We start from the raw sequence: 25,648 nt of genomic DNA, 5'->3' as shown, positions 1-25,648 counted from the left end.
GCTAGGGAATTTATTGGACCCGAAAACATTGCACCGGTGGTAACCTTTCAAAAAAAGAAAAGACCTGGAAGGGGTAGGGTACCTGGAAAAGCGGCAATTATTACCTCGTCTCTATACAAAGACGATTGAGAAACTTCAAATAATTTCCTGTTGGAAAAAAATAGTAAAGCTGAAAGTCTAAACGGAATCTTTTATAACCAACGACCATCCTGTAGTGGCCAGCATCTACACTGCTCGTCAGAGAAGAGACCACCCAAAAATGGATCATTTTTGATGTTTAGAATTTCCTAAACCTGTTGTCCGATTTAAGTGATTTTTTAATTTGTCATAGCCTTATTCTTTAACAATATCGCTATAATAATATTGTTGCTAGACAGGTAAATTGTTATTGTATACCGGGTGTACCAATCAAACTGTTTTTTTTCTCAAAGTTCACCAGACCCTGTGGAATATTCTAGCATTTATAAAATACTGAAATTAAAACCCAACTATAGCCTCAGGTTTTCTTAACATTCTGTTTTTTTATTCATTCGCTTATGTTGGATAATAAAAAAGTTAGGAACCCTTACTTTAACAACTAGCCATGTTCTTCATCAATACAGATTTCTAAATAAGTGCGACAAATTTTAAGGGGTAATTCTGCATGAAAAAATAATGACCGTTTGCTTTATAAACATAATAATATGTCCGCAAATGCTTCTTTTCCGAGATACGGGATGTTGCATTTTTTCTTACAAACTAACGATTTATTTATTGCTCTAAAACCGGTTGAAATATGCAAATGAAATTTGGTAGATTTTAAGAGGTAGTTATTGCGCATTTTTTGACATACAATTACGAATTCTATATTCACAATTGGCGTGCATATGGGTAATATTCTGGGTAATATGACACGTATGCGCGCCCATGAAGAATATACAATTCTTAGTTGCATGTCAAAAAATGCGCAATAACTACCTCTTAAAACCTACCAAATTTCATTTGCATATCTCAACCGGTTTTAGAGCAATAAATAAATGTCAGTTTGTAAGAAAAAATTCATCATCCCGTATCTCGGAAACGAAGCAGTTGCGGACATATGTTTATAAAGCAAAGGGTCATTAGTTTTTCATGCAGAATTACCCCTTAAAGTTTGTCGCACTTAAATACCCTGTATTGATGAAGAACATGGCTAGTTGTTTGTACCTACCTTTTTTATTATCCAACATAAGCGAATGAATCAAAAAACAGAATGTTAAGAATACCTGAGGCTATAGTTGGGTTTTAATTTCAGTATTTTGTGTGGTGAACTTTGAGAAAAATACAGATTAGTACACCCGGTATACACTGACAATTTACCTGTCTAGCAACAATATTATTACAGCAATAATATTAAAGAATAAGACTATAACATATTAAAAAAATCACTTAAATCGGACAACAGTTTTAGGAAATTCGAGACATCAAAAATGACCCATTTTTTGGGTGGCCTCTTTTCTCTGGCGCGCAGTGTACGTAAGATCAAAAGGAATATTGAAAAGATATTGAAAGGAAATAGCAATAAGTAAATAAGTAGTACCTATATGGCTGATGCATCCAAGGCAAAGGCCAATACTGTTATGAACTGTCAAAAATTGATTCACCGCCAATTGACAAAAACAATATTTTACAGGTTATATCAATTTTTTACAATTATTTCATGAAATTTTTAAAGGATTCCTGGTTGGATGTCGATCAAGGTTAGATTCTACATGGACCCTAGCACTAGCGGATAACAGAACGGTAATAGCAAATATAGTTACCTAGATCTAAGTCGTCTTTTCTTGGTCTCTGCGAATAAGGTGTAGCTCTGTAAATTGTGTCCAGTGATTTCTCTTTAACTTGACTAATTGTATCACAGTCTAAAACTTTAACAGGAACATTGTCTGTATTATGATCCATGCCCCCAACGAAAACAGTCTGTTGAGAAATGGAGACATAGACGGTCTAAAAAATATGTGATTAAAATTAAGATTAGATATTAATTTATATGTATAACTTACCATTGGCTTAAAATCTATTGATTGTCTTATTAGTTTCTCTTCGCTAAGCGAATATCGAGCTTCAGAAGTAATGGCATCTACTGGTCCTTTGTCAACCTGCTGCTTAACAGCTCTAAACAACATGAATAAAGGCTCTCCGGCGCACTCTCTCAAGAACTTATAGAGAAGGAACGTAAACCAAGCACTAAGCATCTTCTCAGCAACACTTTCAGTTCTGCGCAACAGCAACTTAGGATGACTTTTTCCTTCCATGCATTTCTCTATTAGCTCAGCCAAAAGAGTTTTAAGAATATCCGTACAATATTCCATCTTGCTTTGTAGAGTAACCATAATTAGACTAGCTACGTTCACTCTGTCTCGCATTGAAAAATATCTGTTACTTTCTAAAGTTCGGATAAACAATAACAGAAATGTTTTGTTCATTATAAGTTGTCCAAAGAGTCTTAATCCTTTTTCTTTGCATAGTAGCTCTGGACGCTCCCACTGCAGTACTACGTGATCATCGACGTTTGGAAACAAGATCTTCATGGCGTATGTTCTGTAATCTAGGAATGGTATACCACCGGAAGTCAAATCTCCAGTAAGATCAGTCATTTCTGTTTGCAATTCTGCAAAAGCTTCTTTACACTCAGCTGCTACTCTGAGCTCCAGAATATCCATTTGCTCCTGCATATTCTTTAATACTCTGTTACTTTCAGTCGATTTGCGACGATAAGCTATTAAGAAGCAAATAAAAACAACAACGATAGCAATAGCTACACAAATTATTCCATACAATGTGGGTTTGGTAATTGATCCATTGATTCCTAAAAACAAAAAAAATATTTAGCTATTTACAATCTGGTAACTACATTTTAAATTAATTTTTAATAACAGCAGAAAATATTTTTGAATAAAAAATCGTAAGAAGTGATTTACTATTCTTTATATTATAATAATATATTATATATTTTATATTATAAAGATAAAGATTATAAAAAATAATAATTTTATATAATTATATTTATTTTTATCTAATTTTATTTAATTTTATATATTTTCATTTTATTTTATATAATTTTATTTAATTTGAATTATTTTTATTTAATTTTAATTAAATTTAATCACCACTTATAGGGTTGATACTGCCCCGAACCCAATCAATAATAGACACTTCTGAATCTGTTATCTAGTTTTACCTTAAAAAAATGTGTCGTACTAGATTTTCCGAAAAACTGAACAAATGAAGCCCTATTGGGTTGAAACCGCCCCGAAACCAGTCATGAATAGAAAATTCGGAATCTATATTTAGGTTTAGTATAACATCACGTGCAATTCTACATCAACTCTATATTTAGACAGGGTATAACATCAATTCTACAATTCTATATTTTTGAAAAATTTAACAAATCACTCCTATAGGGGTGAAATTACTCCAAGCTCAGCCAATCATTTAAAATTCGGGATCTATACTTGAAATCATCCTGAAACCAGTCAAACAATAGAAAATTCGGGATTTGTACTTATGTACATTAGTTGTGTATGTATGTACATGTGTACATATGTGTATGTACATTAGTTTACAAAGAAAGTTAAAATAAGTACATTATATAGATATGTATATTTGGGTATACCGCAAGGTTACTACACGCGTCTCTATGTTCGAATGACGCCAAATACGATTTTAGTTGCGTCAAAATTCCATAGTGAGCGATAAGTATTCACTTCAAAAGAATAGTAAAGGCATAACATGCATGTAACCCTCAGAATCGTCATCAGAATTAACCAATATCAAAATACTTAACGGCTGTATTAAGAGTATTTTATTGTATTGCGCAGAACATTAGAGACAGAAAAAAACAACTGCCAAAAAGTTACAAACCTTTATAAATAAATCGCTGAGAAAAATCCTAAAAATATACTGGCTGGATAAAATAACGAACGTAGAACTATGGAGAAGAACAAAACAAGAGAAAATAACAGTCACGATTAACAGAATGAAATGGAAATGGATTGGACACACTCTTAAGGAAAGCCAATAATATATCCAGACGCACTCGAATACAAACCAGACGGATAAAGAAGAAGAGAAAGTCCCGGTAATCGCTGGAGAAGAACTGTAACAAGAGATCCTGAAAGAATTGGCCTGAGATGGAGAGAGGTCAAACAGAGAGTGAGAAATAGAGAGAATTGGAAAAGACTCATAGAAGAAATTTCGAAAGGATAAAACAGAAGAGGATGCGCTGATACAACCAATCGGCTATCTTTCACTTTTGGCTAAGAAACGTAAGAGCGCCCAATACTACATAGGGAGGAAAGGCAATAGAGAGAGAGAGCTGTGTTTTATGTATCAAAATATGTACAGAAACTACTGATTAATTTAACAGTATGTAGTATATACCCCCCGCCCCCCAAAGTAACCCACGTGCCTTGTGGGGAGTCATAGGATGCCAAAGGCCATATCCTTACAGATTTATTCCTTAGAACTCTGCTTTATCTTCTTGGCTTGCTTCTTCCGTGGGTGTATAGCAATTGACTATCGAGTTGTTGGCTTGTTTATTATCTATTCTGATGTAAGATAATCTGCTTTGAATTGTATTACTTTTTCCCTAATTTTTTTGTTCACCATAAATGCCGCACCATTCGTTCCGTTTGTTTTCTCTCGAATAATATATGCTAAAGTTTTTCTTCTCAATTTTTCCTTCTTTCTTCGATCGTATTTCCTGTAGGGCTAGGATTTATAGTTTGTATTTTTTCATTTCCACGGCTATTTCTTGAATCTTACTTACCGCTAGCATGGTTCTAATATTCCAAGATCCTATTCTAATGGGTTTCGTTCTTTTCTTCTTATTGATATTCTTTCTTTCTTTTATGTGCGTTATTTTGTTTTCGTTAACCGTTTGCATTGCCGAGTCTGTTTCCAGTGGTACTATCTTTTGATTTTCATCAGCTAGTTTTTGTGAATGTTTCTACTTTACCGTCTTTTCTCTATCTCCACTATTCATCGACTTTCAACAGGGTTTCCACAGCATATACAGACAACAACTATTAAAGGAAATGAAAAAATGGAAATACATACCTGCAAAATTAATAAGACTGAAGACTAAGTTTTCACTCTGATAGCATATAAAACAACATAATGTTACTCTACATCCCACTAGACTGAAAACAATGGGAACCTTCTCTAGTTACACCTCCGAGGCTTCTACAATTTGCAAGCCATACGGATGCTGAGACTAAGGAAGATGAGGGAATTTTACAATTTATAATTCACGTCCCATCTGCTCAGCGCGGTAAAGTTCCAACGAGAATGGTTCCCTTCGTACTCCAATCAGAGTAAACATGTAAATCATGTGACTGCACGCCGGGGTTTGTTTTGGTTGGATCAGAGAGAGCAGCATATGTGCCTCCTGATGAGAGACTAATAAGTTTCGAAACCGGTAGAGGTGCTTGCTGCACTCTCTGACTGGACTAGAATATGATGCGGCTGTATTTTCGTTTTGCAACGAAATTGAAATTTTAATAAGACTGACTAGAATGACAATGAAAGACTCAACAGCAAAAGTTAAAACAAATGAAGGAGACACAAACGACATCAAAATAGAACTTTGGGTAAGACAAGGAGATAGTCTGTCAACGGCACTATTTAATATAGCTTTAGAAGGAATAATCAGGGACACAGGGCTGAAAAAGACAATTATTCACAGCTCAACACAGATCATAGGATATGCGGATGACCTGGGACAGGTAGCACGAGATAAAAAAGACTAGAAGAGGCACTTTTAACCCTGGTAAGAGAAGCAAAGACGAGAGGACTAATAATCAATCAGAATAAAACAAAATACCTAATAAGTACAAGAGACAATGTAAACAGAATAATAGAAATTAAGATATGTGAAAATACATTCCAGAGGGTAGATTGCTTCAAATACCTGGGGGTGATGGTGGACGGCAAAAATGGAAGGAGTATAGAGATTAACGAAATAATTAAAGCAGGTAATAGAGTACATTGGAAATATCACCGATTATATACTTAAGAACAAAAACCTGAGCAAAAAACAAAATCAACAATATATGTATACAGCAGCAATTAGACCAGTGATAGCCTACGGAGCAGAGATAATGTGCCTTATAAAAAAAGACGAAGAAAAGTTAAGAATAATTGAGAGAAAAATTATGAGAAGAATACATGGCCCAGTAAAGAGAGAAACAGGGGAATATAGAAAGCTGATGAACCATGAAATAATAAAAATATAACTGAAGGAGAACATATAGTGAAATTCATTAAAGCAAAAAGATTCAGATGGTTTGGGCACCCACAAAGAAGAGGGGTAGAAGAACTGATCAGGAAGATAACGAACTGGAAACCAGTAAAAAACAAACCAATGGGAAGACCAAAAATAAGATGGGAAGATCAACCGTTAGATGATATATAAAAGATGGAAATTGCAAACTGGAGAGAAAAGATTCAGGACAGGAGAGGCTGGAAGAAGGTAGTAGAAAAGGCAAAAAAACATCACAACCTATGAACGACGACCTAAAGAAAACTCGGACTAATGCACCGCGTGTAATGGATTAAAAGAGCTCATAGTATTTGAGCGACCTATACTTTAACAAGTGTGAACGGTCCATATATATTTTTGGTGGCTCAGAATATGGTTTGCCTGTGACAGCACTGATGATGATCTACTTAGATCGAAAACGATCTGTGATAGATTTAGCCTTTTGAGGGTTTTTTAAATATAAAGGATTTTTTCATTAAATTTGTTTTATATATAATATGTTCTATTGTTTGTGCATGTAAATGCCATTGTAATAACACGTAATATTCTAAAAAATGCTGGAATAATAGATATTTCCGCTGGTTACTGGTGTTACCTTGCCCTCTTAATAAGAGTTACCAAAATTAGTAAAAAGTAATTAAACATGTTCTCTCATACGGTGATAGGAAGATGAAGATAACTCAAACGAAAGAAAAAAAAAATTGTATAAAAATATGGAAAAATAATTTAGTAAGAACAAATAAAAGTCAAACAACTAAAAAAGAAACTTTTAATCACCCTGGTACCATAACATTGAACTAAGTTCAAATAAAACATCAATTATCAGGAAACCGTCGTTTTTAAAATTCACTTAATTTTTATCAAAATTTACAAACAGAAAACAACATTATTTGGAGCTTATGTTGAAATGATAACCTGTGTATGTATATATTTTGATAACAATATACGAAAATATCAATATGTTAGCATTTACTGATTAATTTAGTATGTTTTCAATTAATTTCGTCATAGTTTATATAATCATATCATAGAAACTTATTTAACTAAATTAACCATTTTCACATGGACCTAAATTTGGTATAGAACAAGTTAAGTTAGAATAAATATAAAAGATTATGAAGTCTTAACAAAAAACTAATAAAAATTTAATCAGTAATGATTGATTGGATTTTTAAAGGTAGGTAAAGCTTTTATTTTGTCAAATCATATCAGTGTTAAAATGAAAAGTGAAAAGTGAACTAACATGCTTGTTTAATATCTTACGGAAGTGAGTCAATGCCAGAAGAATGGCTAAGTTGAATCTTGTTATGTGTCTACAAAACCAAAGAGTTGATCCAGAAATATATAGTATTCTTTGTGTAAGACAGCTAATAGTATAGGTAGAATATAGGTAGAAGAATCAAATGTCCATATGTTATTCACTGAATATTAAAATTAATGAAAATAAATTGATAAATTTTACAGAAAAAATAAGAGAACTTAATGCATGTAAGTTATTATTTATGTATTTTATGTAGTTTCGGTTTATCTTTTTTGCGTCATTTGGTTGGTGTTTTATAGGAATCTTCCCCTCTCCCCAAGGCAAATGTCTACTCCGCCACTGGTTTGAAAAGTATAATAATTTGGAAACTTTTTCAGGTACACGAGATTTAGGAAATCAATGGAGATATGTATATCAGACGTCACCAACACCAGCTATGTAACATCAACTGTTAATGGATTAAATTTTGAACAACTAAAAAGAAAGTATAACGTTCAATGTTGACATAAGAATCATCCAATATAAAGAGTTGACAAGTGTTAAGTTGATTGGCAGGAATATGAGAAAAAAATAAAAAGTGGCATTGAAGCAGATAGTTAGTCGGAACCTATTTGAAGGGGGTTGGTACTGGCATGGATAAAGACAAAAACATATGGAGCAATTTAAACAGGTAAACCTACCAGTATGCATGTACTGTGAATAAACTACTCTAAATAGCTTATAATCAAGTTTTCACACTATTGTTCTGCATATCTTTTAATCCAATGAAAAGAAGTTATACATTTTCCTAATTTACTTTTTTGTTTCAGTATACACGTAACGAAATAACAAATATACCAAAAAGCTTCTAAAAATACCAAATTTGCTATTGAATTTTTCTTCAGAACTATGTATGTGTGGCATATTTGTAGAATATATCCTCAAAAATTACTGTACAACTAGCGAATTATAAAATTATTGACCTGAATATGGAATTAAGACTTTAAAAACAGGAATGCCAACTGAATATTTAAAAAAATGTACCAACAGTTATTACAATGGGGAATGACCTAAAATACAACAAAACACTTAACAACTGAATACATTTGTCAGAATAAAGTTAAAAACCTTTTGTTTTTCCTATTTTTACCTGAAAAGTATTCGCAATTCTGTTATTTCAATTTAGTCTAGTCGCAACATAGGGAGGTTGCGTGGAAAGTTCTAGCTCGCCGTGATTTGATGGTGGTACTATAGGTTTTTTGGGTCGCTGAATCCAATGGAAGTGGTCTGGAAGCCCAAACATGGTGCGTTTGATTGTTATTAACAAATTATGGTAAAATTAGGTATTTTTCAGGTATTATTAGAAACCCTGTAAAGAAATTAATATTGTTACGGTCTTCTCTGGTGTATTTTGGTCGCTTAATCGAATGCGATTAGTCGCGATTACTCAAAATATGTTATTATTTTGTTAATAACAAAATAACTGTTTATTCGCCGAAAAACTCGAAGTAATGCGCTATCTGCAGCAAGTTTGTAATCTTTTTCATAGTATTTTTATACGCTAAATCAATTTCCACAAGTCTTGATAGCTTAAACCACGTTCCGACTTGGTTATTAATACATTATTGCAAAAATACCGGTTTATAGTACGTTTACTCACGGTTTTTGCTCTAAATTTAAAAAAACCACTTGGATTGACATGAAATTTGGCACACACGTAGCTAACATGTCAATTATAACAAGTGATATTGTGCCAATGTGTGCTTTTACCCTGGGGGTGAGTTTCGCTCCTTTTCGGGGGTAAAAAAGAGACCTTTAAAATAAGTCCGGAAGTAGATAAACTGATTAATTCTAAGCAACTTTTGTTCTATACAGTTTTTTCACTAGGTCAATACTTTTTGAGTTATTTGCGACTGAATATGTTCATTTTTCAACAAAAAAACCACGTTTTTGGTGGTTTTATTAGCACTTCCGAACTGATTAAACTTACAGATCATAAAAATAAAACATAAGTAAATCAACTTGTGAAGTGTAACGATTAATTTCATTTGAGATGCTAATTAGGGAGTTATTTTCCCGTTTTTTTTTACCAAAAAAAAGGACCAACTTTATTTTCAGCGTAACTTGCTTATTTTTGATACTAAATACTTTTTCAAAAAAACAAGAATAAAGTTTTTTTTAAAAAGCTTTAAAAAAGTTGTAAAAAAGTAATGAGTTTTCCTCAAAAAGTGCTTCATTTTTTAGTTATTTTATATTGAAATATTCGATTTGGAATTTTACGAATATGAAGATTTGAAGAATATGACTTGCTGTCTGTAGATAGCGTACTGGCATTATTTCGAGGTTTTCGGCGAATAAACAATTGTTTTGTTATAAACAGCGACCAAAAATACACCAGAGAAGACATTAACACTATCAATTTATTTACAGGGCTTCTAATAATTCCTGAAAAATACCTAATTTTACCATAATTCGTTAATAACATTTACGCACCATATTTGGGCTTCCAGACCACTTCCATTGGAATCAGCGACTCAAAAAACCTATAATACCACCATCAAATCACGGCGAGCTAGAATTTCCCACGGAACCCTCTATGTTGCGACTAGACTAATTTGTATTATTCACATTCTCGACCTTGATTAGGAATCTTACAAGAATTCAAAGCACTGTTCTGTTTGTGACTAAAAAAGGGAGAAACAAAAATAACCGTAAATAACAAGGTACTGGGTCTAACCCTAGAATGCTACTGAAGTGTTAGAATGTCTTGTACTATCGCCACTCTTCTTTTTATCTCCTCATTTCTAATACGATCCAGTCTTGCTACTGTACAGCTTCTTCTCATGAACTCCATTTTGGCTGCTGTAATTTTGGACCTATTTCGTTTTCTTAATTATCCGATTTTCTGCTCCGTATGTTATTACACTACGCATCACGGTATTATAAAACCATGAACATCAGGAAGTGGCGAAGGAAAGTATCCGACAGGGCAGAATGGAAGAACATTGTTACGCATTCCAACACTCACAAAGGTTTGTAGTGCCATTAGAAGAAGAAGAAGAAGAACGAGACCACAGTATTAAGTGCGTTCGCAGAGTGGTCAGGGACTAGTCCACGAGAAAAATCGCATGCGCACTTTAATTCCATATTATATTTATTTAATATATTATCGATTTGGGCTTCGAAACGTTAATAAATTCATTTTTTAGTAAAATTGTGGCTTATTTCCCATAGAAAATACTTAATTATAAAAATGCCACAAGGAAATAGCTTCAGAACAATATTATCGTTGGTTGATAAATATACCAGTATATTAACTATTGTTATTAATTAATTATTAATATTAATTAATAGTAAATATACCTTGTATTTTTATCTATTAACGGTTTTATTTGTATTATTAAAGTGCGCATGCGATTTTTGTCGTGGACTAGTCCCTGGCAACTCTGTGGTCACTTGTTATATTATTCTCTTCTTTGTATTTCTGGTAATCTATCCATTTCATAGTACCCCGTTCATTTATTTGACACATGTCCTCGTTTGTGCTAATATGGTTACCTCTGGCCGTCGATTTCCCTATCTGCGTCAATTTCCAAGTTTCTCACTGTAGACCAGGGCGCATCTGTAAAAATATTAGTACATTTGGACGTTGAGAGGTGACTCAAATTGTTTTGCAGAAATTGCTTGAAAATAACTCAAATAATAATATTTGAGTTATCCTCCTTCTCAAAAAGGTCCGGAACATTGTTTAAATAATCAAAATGTCAAAAAATTAAGGAAAAATTCGATTTTTTTCTTCGTTTTTTGATTATAACTTTAAAAGTATTCATTTCCGAGAAAAGTTGTATTGACATAAAAGTTGCGTAATTAAATTTCCTACAATATGGAATTGGTTAAAAATATAAAAAAATAGTCACCCTTGTTGCAAAATAGGAATAATTGCGAAAAAACCATACAAAAACAAGTATTCGCATTTTACGTTTTTTAACCATTTATGCTACACTTAGGACCTTCATATTTCACCCAGAAATACTTTATGATACAGTAAAACAATACTGTGAATTTCATTAACATCGGTCCAATAGATTTTGCAAAATAAATTTTGGAATCCAGCTTTCGCAAAAAAATTCATTTTTTCAAAATGTTACAGGACTGAAAATAAAGCAGATAGCAAGTTGAATTTTTTTTTTGCTTATAGAAGTGTACTGTACCTTTCATCCGAAATTTTCAAAATTAAAATCGATTAACTACCACGGCGTCAGGATTTTTTTTAAATAAACATTAATTATTGGTGCTGCGCGCAGGACAGCGGATAGTTTGCTCTGATTGGGCATTCCAATGACCTTTAATAATGATTGATACATTTTAACTTTTATTACATTTCGATATAAATAAATAAATTTGTTTATTGCAAAATAAAAACACATACTCTATCCTTTGAAATAACACTTTTTTTTAGCAAAAACTTTCTTTGTTCATTTATTTTAACTTAGAGAATAAAATTTTATTATTTTTAAACATATGCAATTATTTAAACAATATTTCACAAACAATAATTAAATTAGTTTGATATTTGTGGAGTTAAAATATTAAAATACAACAAAATATAGAGTAAGAAAATAGTATATTAGATAAAGATTGGAACAAATTTTGGTGGAAATCAACTTGTGTGAATCGAACACCGCTGTCCTGCGCGTAGCACCAATAATTAATGTTTATTTAAAAAAATTCCTGATGCCGTGGTAGTTAATCGATTTTAATTTTGCAAATTGCAAATGAAAGGAGTACACTTCTATACGCAAAAAAAATTTCAAGGTGCTATCTGCTTTATTTTCAGTCCTGTAACATTTTGAAAAAATGAATTTTTTTTGCGAAAGCTGGATTGCAAAATTTATTTTGTAAAATCTATAAAATCGATCTTAATGAAATTTACAGTATTGTTTTACTGTATCATAAAGTTTTTCTGGGTGAAATATGAAGGTCCTAAGTGTAGCAAAAATGGTTGAAAAACGTAAAATGCGAATACTTGTTTTTGTATAGTTTTTTCGCAATTATTGCTATTTTGCAACAAGGGTGACTATTTTTTAAAATTGTAACCAATTCTTTATTATAGGAAATTTAATTACGCAACTTTTATGTCAGTACATCTTTTCTCGGAAATGAATACTTTCAAAGTTATAATCAAAAAACGAAGAAAAAAATCGAATGTTTCCTTAATTTTTTGACATTTTGATTATTTAAACAATGTTCCGGACCTTTTTGAGAGGAACGCTAACTCAAATATTATTATTTGAGTTATTTTCAAGCAATTTCTGCAAAAAAAATTTAAGTCACCTCTCAACGTCCATCTCAAAACAGATGGGCCCTGGACTACTGGTTCTTGTTCTGTTGTTAAGTATTCGGTATTGTCGAGATTTATTTTCAGTCCATTTTTTGTGTTCCTCTTCTAGTTTTCGGAGCATATAGGATATATCTTGAGCCGTTACCACTTGGCCATCTGCAAAACTTGTCGTCTCTGATTGGTATTCCCATACCTTCACATTTCCTTTTCCTTGGCTTTAATATTTGTTCTAGGAATACATATATTGAACAGCGTTGGAGATGTAGAGTATCCCTGCAGTAATCTTTTTGTGGTCTTAAGTATTTATTGCCGGTTTTAACTCTTACCCTGTTGTGGTTGTTGTTTACGGCTTTTATTAACATTTTCATCGTCCCTCAAACCGTTCCTCCTTTTGATTTGTTTATGTTTTGTGTCTCTATAAAATCTGGGTGGTTTTCTGTGAGTAGTTCTTTATAGTATTCTTTCCACTTTTCTTCTGATACGTATTGGTATTTAAATTTTTTCATTTGTATTTTTATCTAAAGATGTCAGTATTTTCCAGTATTCAGATTTCCTTGTTGCTCCTATGTATTCTCTGTTTTTGTCTTTAAACTTCTGTATGTCTTTTGGGGATTGGGTGTTCGTACTTTTTATATATAGAATTTTCTTTCTTTTACTTTTACTTTGTGTTGGGTATTTCTATTCTAGAGTTCTCCCAAAGCTTGTAATGTCGCATGTCGCCTCTTTTATACACCTATTTTACGTACATTTCTTTGACTTATCTGGAACCGAATTCCCATAATTTCTGGTCAGGTCTCCTCTCCTACCAGTAAATGTATGCGGAACTTCATTTCTTCTTCTTTCCCGTCATTTTCTATTTGGCGTTACTCATTTCTAGCTTGGGTTTCAACGTGTAGGAAAATCCCATTTTTGAAATTGTTAATCGGTATCTATAATTTTGATAGTACTACTTTTGTTGACACTTATGTAATCGATAATGGATCTGATGTTTCTAGTTGTTTGTATATACATACGTGTACTTACGTATGTCCGTATGTCTGAAGAAGCCGTTTGTTATTTTCAGGTCATTCAGTTCAAAGAGCTTAATTAGTCTTTCTCCAGTATAACCTGCCACGTCTTCTCCAAAAAGGCCTCATCATCCAACCAATTCACGTCCACTGCTGGACATAGGTCTCCCCCAATTGCTTTCACACTTCACGGTTTTGTGCTGATTGTTGCCAGTTTTTACTAACCCGCCTGATATCATCTGTCCATCGTGTAGGCGACCTTCCTCTACTGCGTTTATCTTCTCTTGGTCCATCAGCTTTCGTGTCCTTCTTGAACCTTTCAGCCTGACGACGTGTCCTGCCCAGTTCCATTTGAGCCTGGTGATACGTTCTATATCATCTGCGATACCGGTTCTTTGTCTGAGATCTTCATTTTTATTTTATCCCGCAGGGTTACATCCAGCATGGATCTTTCCACGCACCTTTGAGCCACCCGCATTTTCGAAGCTATTCAAGTGCTAGAGTGAGTGTCTCTGCTCCATATGGTAGCACACATTGATCAAACACTTGTCTTTTCAAACCGATCGGTATACTGCTCCTATGCCTCTCAGGGCTCCGTAGGCTGCCTAAGCAAGAGTTAATCTTCTTTTTATTTCGGATCCAAAAAGGCCTATTGTGATATAATTTTTTCCTTTCCCTATTCTCCCATTTAGGTCCCCGCTATTTACTTTTTCGATCTCTTGTAAGATTTTATGGCAATAAACCACAATTTTAATTAAAAATACCTAGTTTATATTTGATTTTTCAATTTACACCTTCGAAATCGTTCGTTTTTTTTTGAGAATGATTTCTGATGTGAAAATAGAAACGTCAAATACAAAGTATTGTTTTATTAAAATTGTACTTTATTCCATTACTGTAATATAAGAATGCCACTATAGTTTCAGAATCATGATAAGAAAAAATATAAAAACGGATAGCGTTAACGATTACATACTCAAATAAAGTCCAGAAAGACCAATAGAAAGAACGATACAGGAGATATTTACAATACGAGCAAGAAAATCAGCGGAACATCAACGAAACAACAGAAAGATGAGAGCGAAGTGGACAAATTATTAAAGATGATTCGAAATAGAATACAATTTTCTTTTCTTTTACTTTTTCTTTGTGTTGGGTATTCTTTTTTTCGAGTTCTCCCAAAGCTTCTAATGCCGCCTCTTTTATACTGTGTTTTACGTGCTCGTACCTTTATTTGACTTCTCTGAAACCGAATTCCCGATATTTCTGATCAGGTCTCCTCAGGTAAATGTCTCTTATAGATTAAAATTTTTAAAAACTCTGAGATTAGAAAGCAGGTATAATTAACTTTTAATAACAAATTATCAAAGTTAATGAATAAATACTCATTTTAAAAATAATCAATACATTGGACCGACCCACTTAGTAATAAAAGGAAAATCCAGATCCGGATTAACAAAAAAATACAAAGTATTTGTGACCTATTTAAAAAGAGAACAAAAAACTACGTTAGGTTCGCTTAAAGTTTTTGCGCAGAAAATTTAATTTTGAAATTAAACATATTGAAATTTTTAAAACTGTGATATTAAAAAGAACGTATTATTAACTTTTAATAATAAGTTATTAAAGTTAATGAATAAATACTCATTACTAAAATAATCAATATTTATTTACTACATTGGAACGACCCAGTTACTAATCACAAGACAAATCCAGGTCCGGATTAACAAAAAAATAAACTTACGTGCATAGAAATTGCCCCACTTAAAAATTTGGTCATTTTTGATGTCTCATATTTCCTAAAGCTGTTGGCCGATTTAAGCGATTTTTTGAACATTTATAGCCTGTATATTTAACAATACCACTGCAATAATATTGTTGGTAAACAGGTAAATTTTCATTGTATACAAGGTGTACCAATTAAACTGTGTTTTTTCTCTCAAAGTTCGCATCACCCTGTGGAATATTTTAGTATTTATAAAATACTGAAATTAAAACCCAACTATAGCCTCAGGTGTTCTTAACATTCTGTTTTTGAATCATTCGTTTATGTTCGGTAATAAAAAAAGTTGGGTACTTTAACAACTAGACATGTTCTTCATCAATACACGGTGTTTCTAAATAAGTGCGACGAACTTTAAGGGGTAATTCGGCATGAAAAAATAATGAGAGTTGGCTTTACAAACGTATGTTCGCAAATGTTCGTTTCCGAGATACTGGATGTTGAATGTTTTCTTACAAACTGACGATTTATTTATTGCTTTAAAACCAGTTGAGATATGCAAATGAAACTTGGTAGGTTTTAAGAGATAGTTATTACAACTTTTTTGACATAAAACTAAGAATTTTATATTCACCATTAGCGTGCATACGGGTAATATCATCGGTCATATTACATGTATGTGCGCTAATGGTGAATATTAAATTCTTAATTGTATGTCAAAAAATGTGCAAGAACCACGTCTTAAAACCCACCAAATTTCATTGGCATTTCTCAACTGGTTTTAAAGTAATAAAATAAATCGTCAGTTTGTAAGAAAAAATTCAACATCCCGTATCTCGGAAACGAAACATTTGCGGACATACGTTTACAAAGCCAACTGTCATTATTTTTTCATGCAGAATTACCCCTTAAAGTTTGTTACACTTATTTAGACATACCGTGAATTGAAGAAGAACATGTCTAGTTATTAAAGTACCTAACTTTTTTATTATCCAACATAAACGAATGAATCAAAAAACAGAATGTAGCAAACCTGAGGCTATAGTTGGGTTTTCATTTCAGTATTTTATAAATGCTAGAATATTCCACAGGGTGATGCGAACTTTTAGAAAAAAAAACACAGTTTGATTGGTACGCCCGGTATACAATGAAAATTTACCTGTTTAGCAACAATACTATTACACTGGTATTGTTAAAGAATCAGGCTATACCATTTTCAAAAAATCACTTAAATCAACCAACAGGTTTAGGAAATATGAGACATCAAAAATGACCAAATTTTTGAGTAGGCCGATTTCTATGCACGTAAGTTTTTAAAGTAATTGTGACCTTGAAACAACACTCTGTATATTGAAATTTTCAAAATCTGTTTGCGCATTTGAAAAGAGCCCAATAAACTAAGTTTAATGGTTTGCTTCACCTCTTCGTGCAGACATTAATTTTGAAATTATATCGAAATTTTTGTTAATTCTCGGAGTTATTAAAAATTTCAATATAATTTCAAAATTTAAGTTATTAAATTGTCTGGCCAAAAAATTGAAGTAAACCATTAAACTTAGTTTTTTGTGCTCTTTTCAAATATGCAAACGGATTTTGAAAATTTCGATATATAGGCCGTTATTTCAAGGTCACAATTAATTTATATTTTTTGTTAATCCGGACCTGGATTTTTTTTGGTGATTAGTAGTTGGGAGGTTTGGGTTCTAAGTGAGCCATATGTGTATTAAATATAAAAAAATGTACACGTGGTTGTAATGTTATGGATCCATAAATAAATCGGCAACATCGATAAAACGATAAAACACCCTGTAACTCCGTTATAAAAATCGGTGAGCCAATAAATGTATATCTAGAACCGCCTCAGTGACCTTTATTCACCATTCAAGTAGTTCCGTTTCTCAATGAAACACCTTGTTTACATAATTTTTTAAGAGATTTTGTTTTATAATATATGGATCCAAATTTGTTTGGTTTCTGAAAATGATATGCAAAAGCTTTGGAGGGGGAAAAGATATATGTCGGAACTGAATTTATTGAAATGAATAAAAATAAAGATGTTTTATGGAAAATTAAACAAAACAAGTACTGTACTAAATTTACAAACAAAGACTGCTAAAGATGTATGCTCTACATATTTTCTTTTCTGAACTACATCAGTTATATTTAGTTTCCGTTTTCAAAATCTCCATCAAAGAAATCCAAAAGTTCCTCGTTTTTTAATATGATTCTCTTTAAACATATTTTTTACAAGACAAAAAAAATATCAGACGTCTTAAAATACTTATAGTTGTATCCAAATAATAACTGAATTGATTTAAAAAGGTGTGGAGCTATTTAAAAGTAAAGGGAATGGGTATAAAAACAATATATTAATTGAAATATTTTCTACTGTATGTATATAACTACCACCATGTATTATCTACATCTACCATTCTTATGCATTTACAAAACAACTAATAGCACTAAAACTAAAACCCAAAAATATATTCTACGTAAAACAAAATATGAAGCTACTCTTATTAGTATAAGCCTTTCTATATTAGTTTAATTACATATGATAATTTATAAGCTAATAGACTATGAAAGGAAAGTGATCAGAAAAATTTTTGGACCTGTCTGGGAGCAGTATGGGGGCTACAGAATCCGCAAGAGATTTGAGCTCGATAAAGTTTGTTAAATTTCATTTGTTGGCTTGGCCATTTGCTTCGAATGATCAATGAAAAAACACAAAAGATATCAACGAATGGAGACAGGCCGAAAATAGACCACGAGGTCGACCTGGAAAACGTTGGCTAGAGAGTGGCGAGAATGATCTAATCTAAGGATGACACAGCGGGTTGTAGCGCTAGAGGAAAAAGAATATTAGACAAATAAAATAAATACAATAAAATACACACAGCGACAAAATTAACGGAATACCTTAAAAATGGGACATGTTAGATGTCTCGAATTTCCTAAACCTGTTGTCTGATTTAAGTAATTTTTTTACCATGTTATAGCCTCATTATTTAAGAAAATCGATGTAATCATATTGTTTCTAGACAGGCAAATGTCATTTTATACCAGGTGTAACAATCATACTGTCTTTTTCCTTAAATTCAGAACACCTTGTGGAATATTCTTCTTTCTTCTTCGTCTAGCCATTCACGTCCACATCTGAACATAAGCCTCTTCAAGTCTTCCTTTCCATTGTTTTTTGTTGTACGCTACTTGTAGCCAATTTTTCCCGGCAGTTCGTTTCAGATCATCTGTCCATCTCATAGGAGGTCTGCCTCTGGGTCTTTTGTGTTCGTATGGTCTCCAGGTTAGAATTGTTCTGTGCCATTTGTTAAGATCGCTCCTAGCTACATGTTCAGCGTATTGCCATTTCAATTTTAGTGATTTTTGTCCCACATCGGTGACTTTGGTTTTCTGTCTCATCCATGTGTTTGTTTTCCTGTCCTTAAGTGATATGCCAAGCATTGCTCTTTCCATCGCGTGTTGAGTGACTCTGAATATGTTCATATTCTTTTTTGTGATTGTCCATGTTTGTGCCCCATATGTTAATATCGGAATAATGAATGCATCAAAAACTTTAGATCTAAGATGTAGTTGAATTTGCTGATTTCTGAGTATATACAGTAGGAAAAATGAAAGAATACCCATGAACGAACATATAAAACACGCTGTATTTTCCTGTCACCGTCTCACACAAAAAATTGGCCCGCGCAAGTACCTGTAATAATTATTATTACATGTATTTGCGCTGGGCAATTTTCTTTGTGACTCGGTGACAGGAAAATACAGCGTGTTTTATATGTTCGTTCGTGGGTATTCTTTCATTTTTCCGACTGTAGTTCAGTTTGCCGAATGCTGCCCATGCTAACTTTCTTCTTCTTTTTATTTCTTCCGTTTGAATTTCCCTATTTAGTATTATTTTTTGTCCTAAGTATATATATTCTTCAACTTTTTCTATAACTTTGTTGTTTATTATTGTCATCGTTTCTTCGGAGTGCATGACTTTTGTTTTGTTTAAATTCATTTTCAGTCCTATTTTAGAAGATTCTGTGGGTAGTTCTGAAAGCATGGTTTGCAGTTGTTGTAGGTCAGTAGCTATCAGGATTATGCCATCCGCAAATCGTAGATTACTGAGGTAGCGGCCATTGATGTTTATTCCCTTATATTTCCAATTTAGATTTTTAAAAACGTCCTCCAAAACTAAGGTGAACAGTTTGGGTGATAGAGTGTCTCCCTGTTTGACTCCCCTGTTTAATGGTACAGGGTCCGTGTATTCATTTTCATTTAGGTAGTATGTAGCTGTAGCTTGGTTCATAGTTTCTTTTATTAAGTTAATACATTTGCTATCTATTCTACAATTTTGCATTGCGTTTATTACGGCTGTGTGTTCTATAGTGTCGAAAGCTTTTTCGTAGTCTACAATTGCTATAAAAACTGGATCTTGTATTCGTTCCATTTTTCTATTAATATTTTTGTGATTAACAGGTGATCGGAAGTTGAATAGCCTTTTCTAAAACCTGCCTGTTCATATGGTTGGTATTCATCTAATTTTCTTGTTAGAAAATTAGGGGAATATTCTAGCACATATAAAATATTGAAATATCAATAAAACTCAATTGTAGCAATAGGCTTTATTAACATTTTCTTTTTTGATTCATTTGCTTATGTTGTATAATAAAAAAGTTAGGTACGTTAACAACTAGCCATGTTTTTCATCAATAAATCCCCATTTTCTGCTTACTTTAATAGACAAACCTAAAGTAGGTTATGAGAAATTACCATTTCAATAGATGTCAAAATGTTAACAGTCAAAAAGTGTCTGGTTTGTTGTGAAAATTAGTAGAATTATTATTTAAAGTTTCAATTAAGTCCATATTTTTTTGTTGTTTGGTGGAAATGGAACGCGCTACAAGGAATTTGACCCGCGATGAGTGTGTTCAAGTAGTGATCTTACACAGCGAAGGACTTAGCTACCATGCTATCGGCTCCTTATATTGGTAACAACTTTTTAATATTTACAATATTTACAACAGGTACATCTTCAGACTTTGGCCATCACATAGTCCAGATCTTAGCCCGATCAAACATTTGTGTGACATAATTGGCTGAAGAGTGCAATAGCGTTTGCCACCTCCTAGAACCTTACAAGAGGTAGAAACAGTAGTTCTCGAGATTTGGAATGATATTGATCAAGACCAAATAGCATACTTCATTTGTAGTATAAAAGTACATATCTCTGTTATTATCGAACTTAAGCGAATAAAATAAAAAACAAAATGTTAAGAAAACCTAAGGCTACAATCGAGTTTTAATTTCAATATTTTATATATGCTGGAATATTCCACAGGGTGTTCCGAACTTTAATGACAAACACAGTATGATTGTTACACCCGGTATAAAATGACACTTACCTGTCTAGTAACAATATCATTACATCGATTTTCTTAAATAATAAGGCTATAACATACTAAAAAATCACTCAAATCGGACAACAGGTTTAGGAAATTCGAGACATCTAACATGTCACATTTTTAAGGTGTTCCTTTAATTTTGCCGTTGTCTTATTTTAGTCTAAGAGCTAGTGAACCCTCCGACTAACGGTCTTCCTGTAAGGCTAGAAATTTGTCTAGTGATAATTCACAGCACACCAAGGCTAAAAACGATGACCTGGCAGGCATCAGCCCTGCACGTGTATCTACCAGGTGAATCGAAAAGTGCATAGTTTAGGGGGAAAATAAATTTTCTCCTGTAAAGTTTAAATTAAAGTATGTGTTTGAGTAAGTCATTTAGAAGAAATGTGTACAATGACAGGCGATTCTGAAGAGCATAAGACCTTGCCAGGCGAGGGGAAAGATTAGGCTTTTTTCCTAAAATTATTTTTTTTGCATCGAACAAAGTTTTTCTAGATTTTTTGAATCATTCCAAACAGAAAAGGTCTTTAGTGACTTCTCTTAGGTTAATAGTTTTTGACATATAAGCGATTAAAAAGTTTAAAAATTGCTAAATGGAGCATTTTTAACCCTGAATCGGACATTTAACTGAAAATTTAAATGTTGCTAAGGTAGGTAGATATTCTTTAAACGTCGATTGATGAAATCCCGAAGAGTTATTTGCAATACAATATCGAAAACCCCTTTGTTTTTTAATTGCTAATCAAGCGGGCGCGACACTGTAGTATAAGTGAGGACATTTGAGTTTGCATAAATTCATTATCTCGAGAATGGGCAAATTTGAAGAGAAATCGACGGACAGGTCGATTTTTATTTTTAAATTAGGACTTTTTGGCATATATATAATACTAGTGACGTCATCCATCTGGGCGTGATGACGTAATCGATGATTTTTTTGAATGAGAGTAGGGGTCGTGTGATAGCTCATTTGAAAGGTTATTTAATTCTCTATTCAGTAATATAAACGTTAACCTAATTATTTATGCAAATGGTGTGCAAAATTTTTTTCTTTTTTGTGTAAATTAATTTAATAAAAAATAATTTTGTACGTCGTGTATAAATCATTAAGTTAATGTTTATATTTCTGAATAGAGAATTAAATAACCTTTCAAATGAGCTATCACACGACCCCTACTCCTATTCAAAAAAATCATCGATTACGTCATCACGCCAGATGGATGACGTCACTAGTATTATATATATGCCAAAAAGTCCGAATTTAAAAATAAAAATCGACCTGTCCGAGGATTTCTCTTCAAATTTGCCCATTCTCGATACAATGAATTTATGCAAACTCAAACGTCCTCACTTATACTACAGTGTCGCGCTCGCTTTCGATAGTTTTCGATATTGTATTGCAAAAAACTCTTCGGGATTTTATCAATCGACGTTTAAAGAATATCTACCTACCTTGGCAATATTGAAATTTTCAGTTAAATGTCCGATTCAGGGTGAAAAATGGCCGATTTCGTGATTTTTAAATTTTTTAATCGCTTATATGTCAAAAACTATTAACCTAAGAGAAAAGTCACTAAAGACCTTTTCGGTTTGGAATGATTCAAAAAACCTAAAAAGAACTTTGTTTGATGCAAAAAAATAATTTTAGGAAAAAACCCCAATTCTTCCCCTCGCCTGGCAAGGTCTTATGCTGTTCAGAATCGCCTGTCATTGTACACATTTCTTCTGAATGACTTGCTCAAACACATACTTAAATTTAAACTTTACAGGAGAAAGTTTTTTTCCCCTTAACTATGCACTTTTCGATTCACATGGTAGATACACGTGCAGGGCTGATGCCTGCCAGGTCATCGTTTTTAGCGTTGGTGTGCTATGAATTATCACACTATACAAATTTCTAGCCTTACAGGAAGACCGTTAGTCGGAGGGTTCACTAGCTCTTAGACTATTTATTGAGTGTTAGAATTAAATGTCTCTAATGTTGAAGAAAGTTTGAATTGAATTATTAAAATATAAAATTTCGAAAAAAATTAAATCTTCAATAGATACACAGTGTATCTAGTTAGATAATTGAAAATAAAGCTTCCATATTGCTCAGTAACCTATTTACGACTCGTTCACATTGCACTGCGTGTTTCTGACAGTATTCGATTTACCAAATAAGTACTGGTGCATGTAATATACAACTATTCACTGGAGGATTATACTCGACAGAATTGTCAAGCAAATCGAATAATGCACACCGGCTATTAGTTTAAGAATTCCACGTGAGAACACTGTACTACATTTTTTAAAATCGAATACGGTAAAAACACGCACTTAATCCGATATAAACATAGTATTTAACGTAGTGCACTATCATGTGAACATGGGCTAAGGATATCAGAAGACAAACAACCGCAAAAGTTTTATGCCACCAAAAATCATGCTCATTTTAAAAGTTTATTTTCTCGTGAACGGATTCCGCTATTTTTTTATTATTTTAGATTTTTCTTTGTTATTTACACTGTTGGACAAAGGTTTAGTCAAACTTCTTTCTTGGGCTTATACCGAGTGGAATAAAATAAATGTTTTGTTTTATGTTAAGTTTGAGACACCCTGTAGGAAGGACAAGATACACGTGTGGATATACATCGAAATCATGTTATAGTCTCTTATGTTTTGTGAACATTTTGTTTTTTGAATTTCCCTGATATATTTAAAAACAAAGAAAGTAGACGGTTTTATTCTTTTAACATATGTTTTAACAGAAACAATACTAAAGTAACAATAAAAACAGTTAACAAAACTTTAAAAACAGAAAGGTACATAACGTAAACGGTTCGACACCACAAGTTATTTTTTGTAAACCAGGTGAGCGGTATGCACAGCGCAACATAATAGAGACGAGATTGTTGTATGGAGGCTCTCTGATGTTTTGAGGTAGAATTTCCTTGACAGCAAGTACGGATCTGGTGTGAGGCTCTTTAAATAGCGAAAGGTACATTACAGAGATTTTCTTTCTTTGAACACTGTGTTCCTTTCACACCTTATACAGTGTGTCTGCGTAACTTGGAACCATATGGGAAACTTTTTTAATATCAATTTTACGAAAAAAAGTTATTCTTTATAAAGTGCTCTGCATAGTCTAAAACCCAAGGCGCAATCATCAGATATCAAATTTTATCAACAGTATACGAGGTATGTCAAAAATATGAATTTCGCTCAAGAGTAAAGTGCCTTTATATTTCACAATATAGAAAATTGTCATTGGGAAAAGTTGTTTGCAATTAAAAATTATGTTATAATCTGCATTTACACTCTTCTAATTGAAAAACATTTTTTGAAAATTTTCCTCAAATCACGGACACCCAACATCATTTTTAGCTCCGTTATTATTAATTTTACGAAAAAAGTTATTCTTTATAAAACGTTCTGCATAGTCTAACAACTAAGATAAAATTATAAGATATGTATTACATTTTGTCAATTTTATACGAGGTATGTCAAAAAAATGAATTTCGCTGAAGAGTAAAGTACCTTTATTTTTCACAATACACATTAAAATTTGTTATGTATTATAAAAAGTTGTTCAGAATTAAAAATTATGTTTCAATATGCAATTGCATTCTTCTAGTTGAAATATTGTGAACTATAAAGGTATTTTACTCTGGATCGAAATTCATATTTTTTGACATACCTCGTATAAAATCGAAAAACCTTGATATCTTATGATTGCATCTTAGTTTTTTGACTATTCAAACATTTTTATAAAGAATAACTTTTTTTCGCAAAATTAATAATAACGGAGTTATCTTAAATAAAAATGATGTTTGGTATAAAAATGATATCCGTAATTTGAGGAAAATTTTCAAAATTTTATTTTTTAATTAGAAGAGTGTAAATGCAGATTATAACAATTTTTAATTACAAACAACTTTTCTCAATGACAATTGTATAATTCTAGGCTCAGTTCTGGCACAGTTCTTCATTCTAGGCACAGATAATTCTCTAGAAGGGATGCTCTTCAGATAATGAAAACATCAAATAGTAATTCGAGATTTTATTGTACACGACCGACACTAATGGTAATTACCCCGGGAGAACTTTGAGTAATGACTTGTGACTTGTACGCGATTTAGTTGAAGACTATTTGATACTACATATTGAATGTATGAAGAAAGTTAAAGGCACCTTTGGCCTGGTTGAAGTGATTCTTGAGAATGATTCTAAAATGTATTATTTCTTGTTGGCAACATGAATTGGGTCACACAAGAGAACAAAGGTTTATACTTAGTCAGCTAATTTAATGCCCATTGCCAAAATATTGTTTGTAAATTGCTACAATTAAACAAATTAAATAATCCGCACATGTTTAAATATGATAACAAATTGGCTCGTGTGATGAACGGGGTGATAAAAATATACTATTCAATATCGGATATTAATTCTGAATATTTGGTATTGGACAATAATTTTCTATATTGTGAAATATAAAGGCACTTTACTCTTGAGCGAAATTCATATTTTTGGACATACCTTGTATATTATTGATAAAATTTGATATCTGATTATTGCATCTTAGACTATGCAGAGCACTTTATGAAGAATAACTTTTTTTCGTAAAATTTATATTAAAAAAGTTTCCCATATGGTTCCAAGTTACGCAG

General features: G+C 32.5%; 1 protein-coding gene and 1 long non-coding RNA gene across 5 annotated transcripts in view; one reads left to right on the top strand and one right to left on the bottom strand.

Moving 5' to 3' along the window:
- Positions 1-25,648, bottom strand: part of LOC114333243 (plexin-A4) — a 933,823-nt gene that overhangs the window by 37,543 nt on the left and 870,632 nt on the right. For all 4 annotated transcript variants that reach the window (XM_050663388.1, XM_050663391.1, XM_050663390.1 and 1 more), the window contains 2 exons: positions 2,022-2,827; positions 1,782-1,965 (listed from right to left, as the gene is read on the bottom strand). In XM_050663388.1, coding sequence (XP_050519345.1) covers positions 1,782-1,965; positions 2,022-2,827 — 990 coding nt within the window. The remainder of the gene's footprint in view (positions 1-1,781; positions 1,966-2,021; positions 2,828-25,648) is intronic.
- On the top strand, positions 7,292-8,655 carry LOC114333244 (uncharacterized). Its single transcript, XR_003652921.2, has 3 exons — positions 7,292-7,460; positions 7,922-8,214; positions 8,354-8,655. It is a non-coding gene; the product is annotated as an uncharacterized LOC114333244 (long non-coding RNA).

Source organism: Diabrotica virgifera, chromosome 10, assembly GCF_917563875.1.
Source record: "Diabrotica virgifera virgifera chromosome 10, PGI_DIABVI_V3a".
Lineage (NCBI taxonomy): Eukaryota > Metazoa > Arthropoda > Insecta > Coleoptera > Chrysomelidae > Diabrotica > Diabrotica virgifera.
The sequence above is the reverse complement of the archived record's forward strand: the minus strand, read 5'-3'. Positions and strand labels throughout refer to the sequence as shown.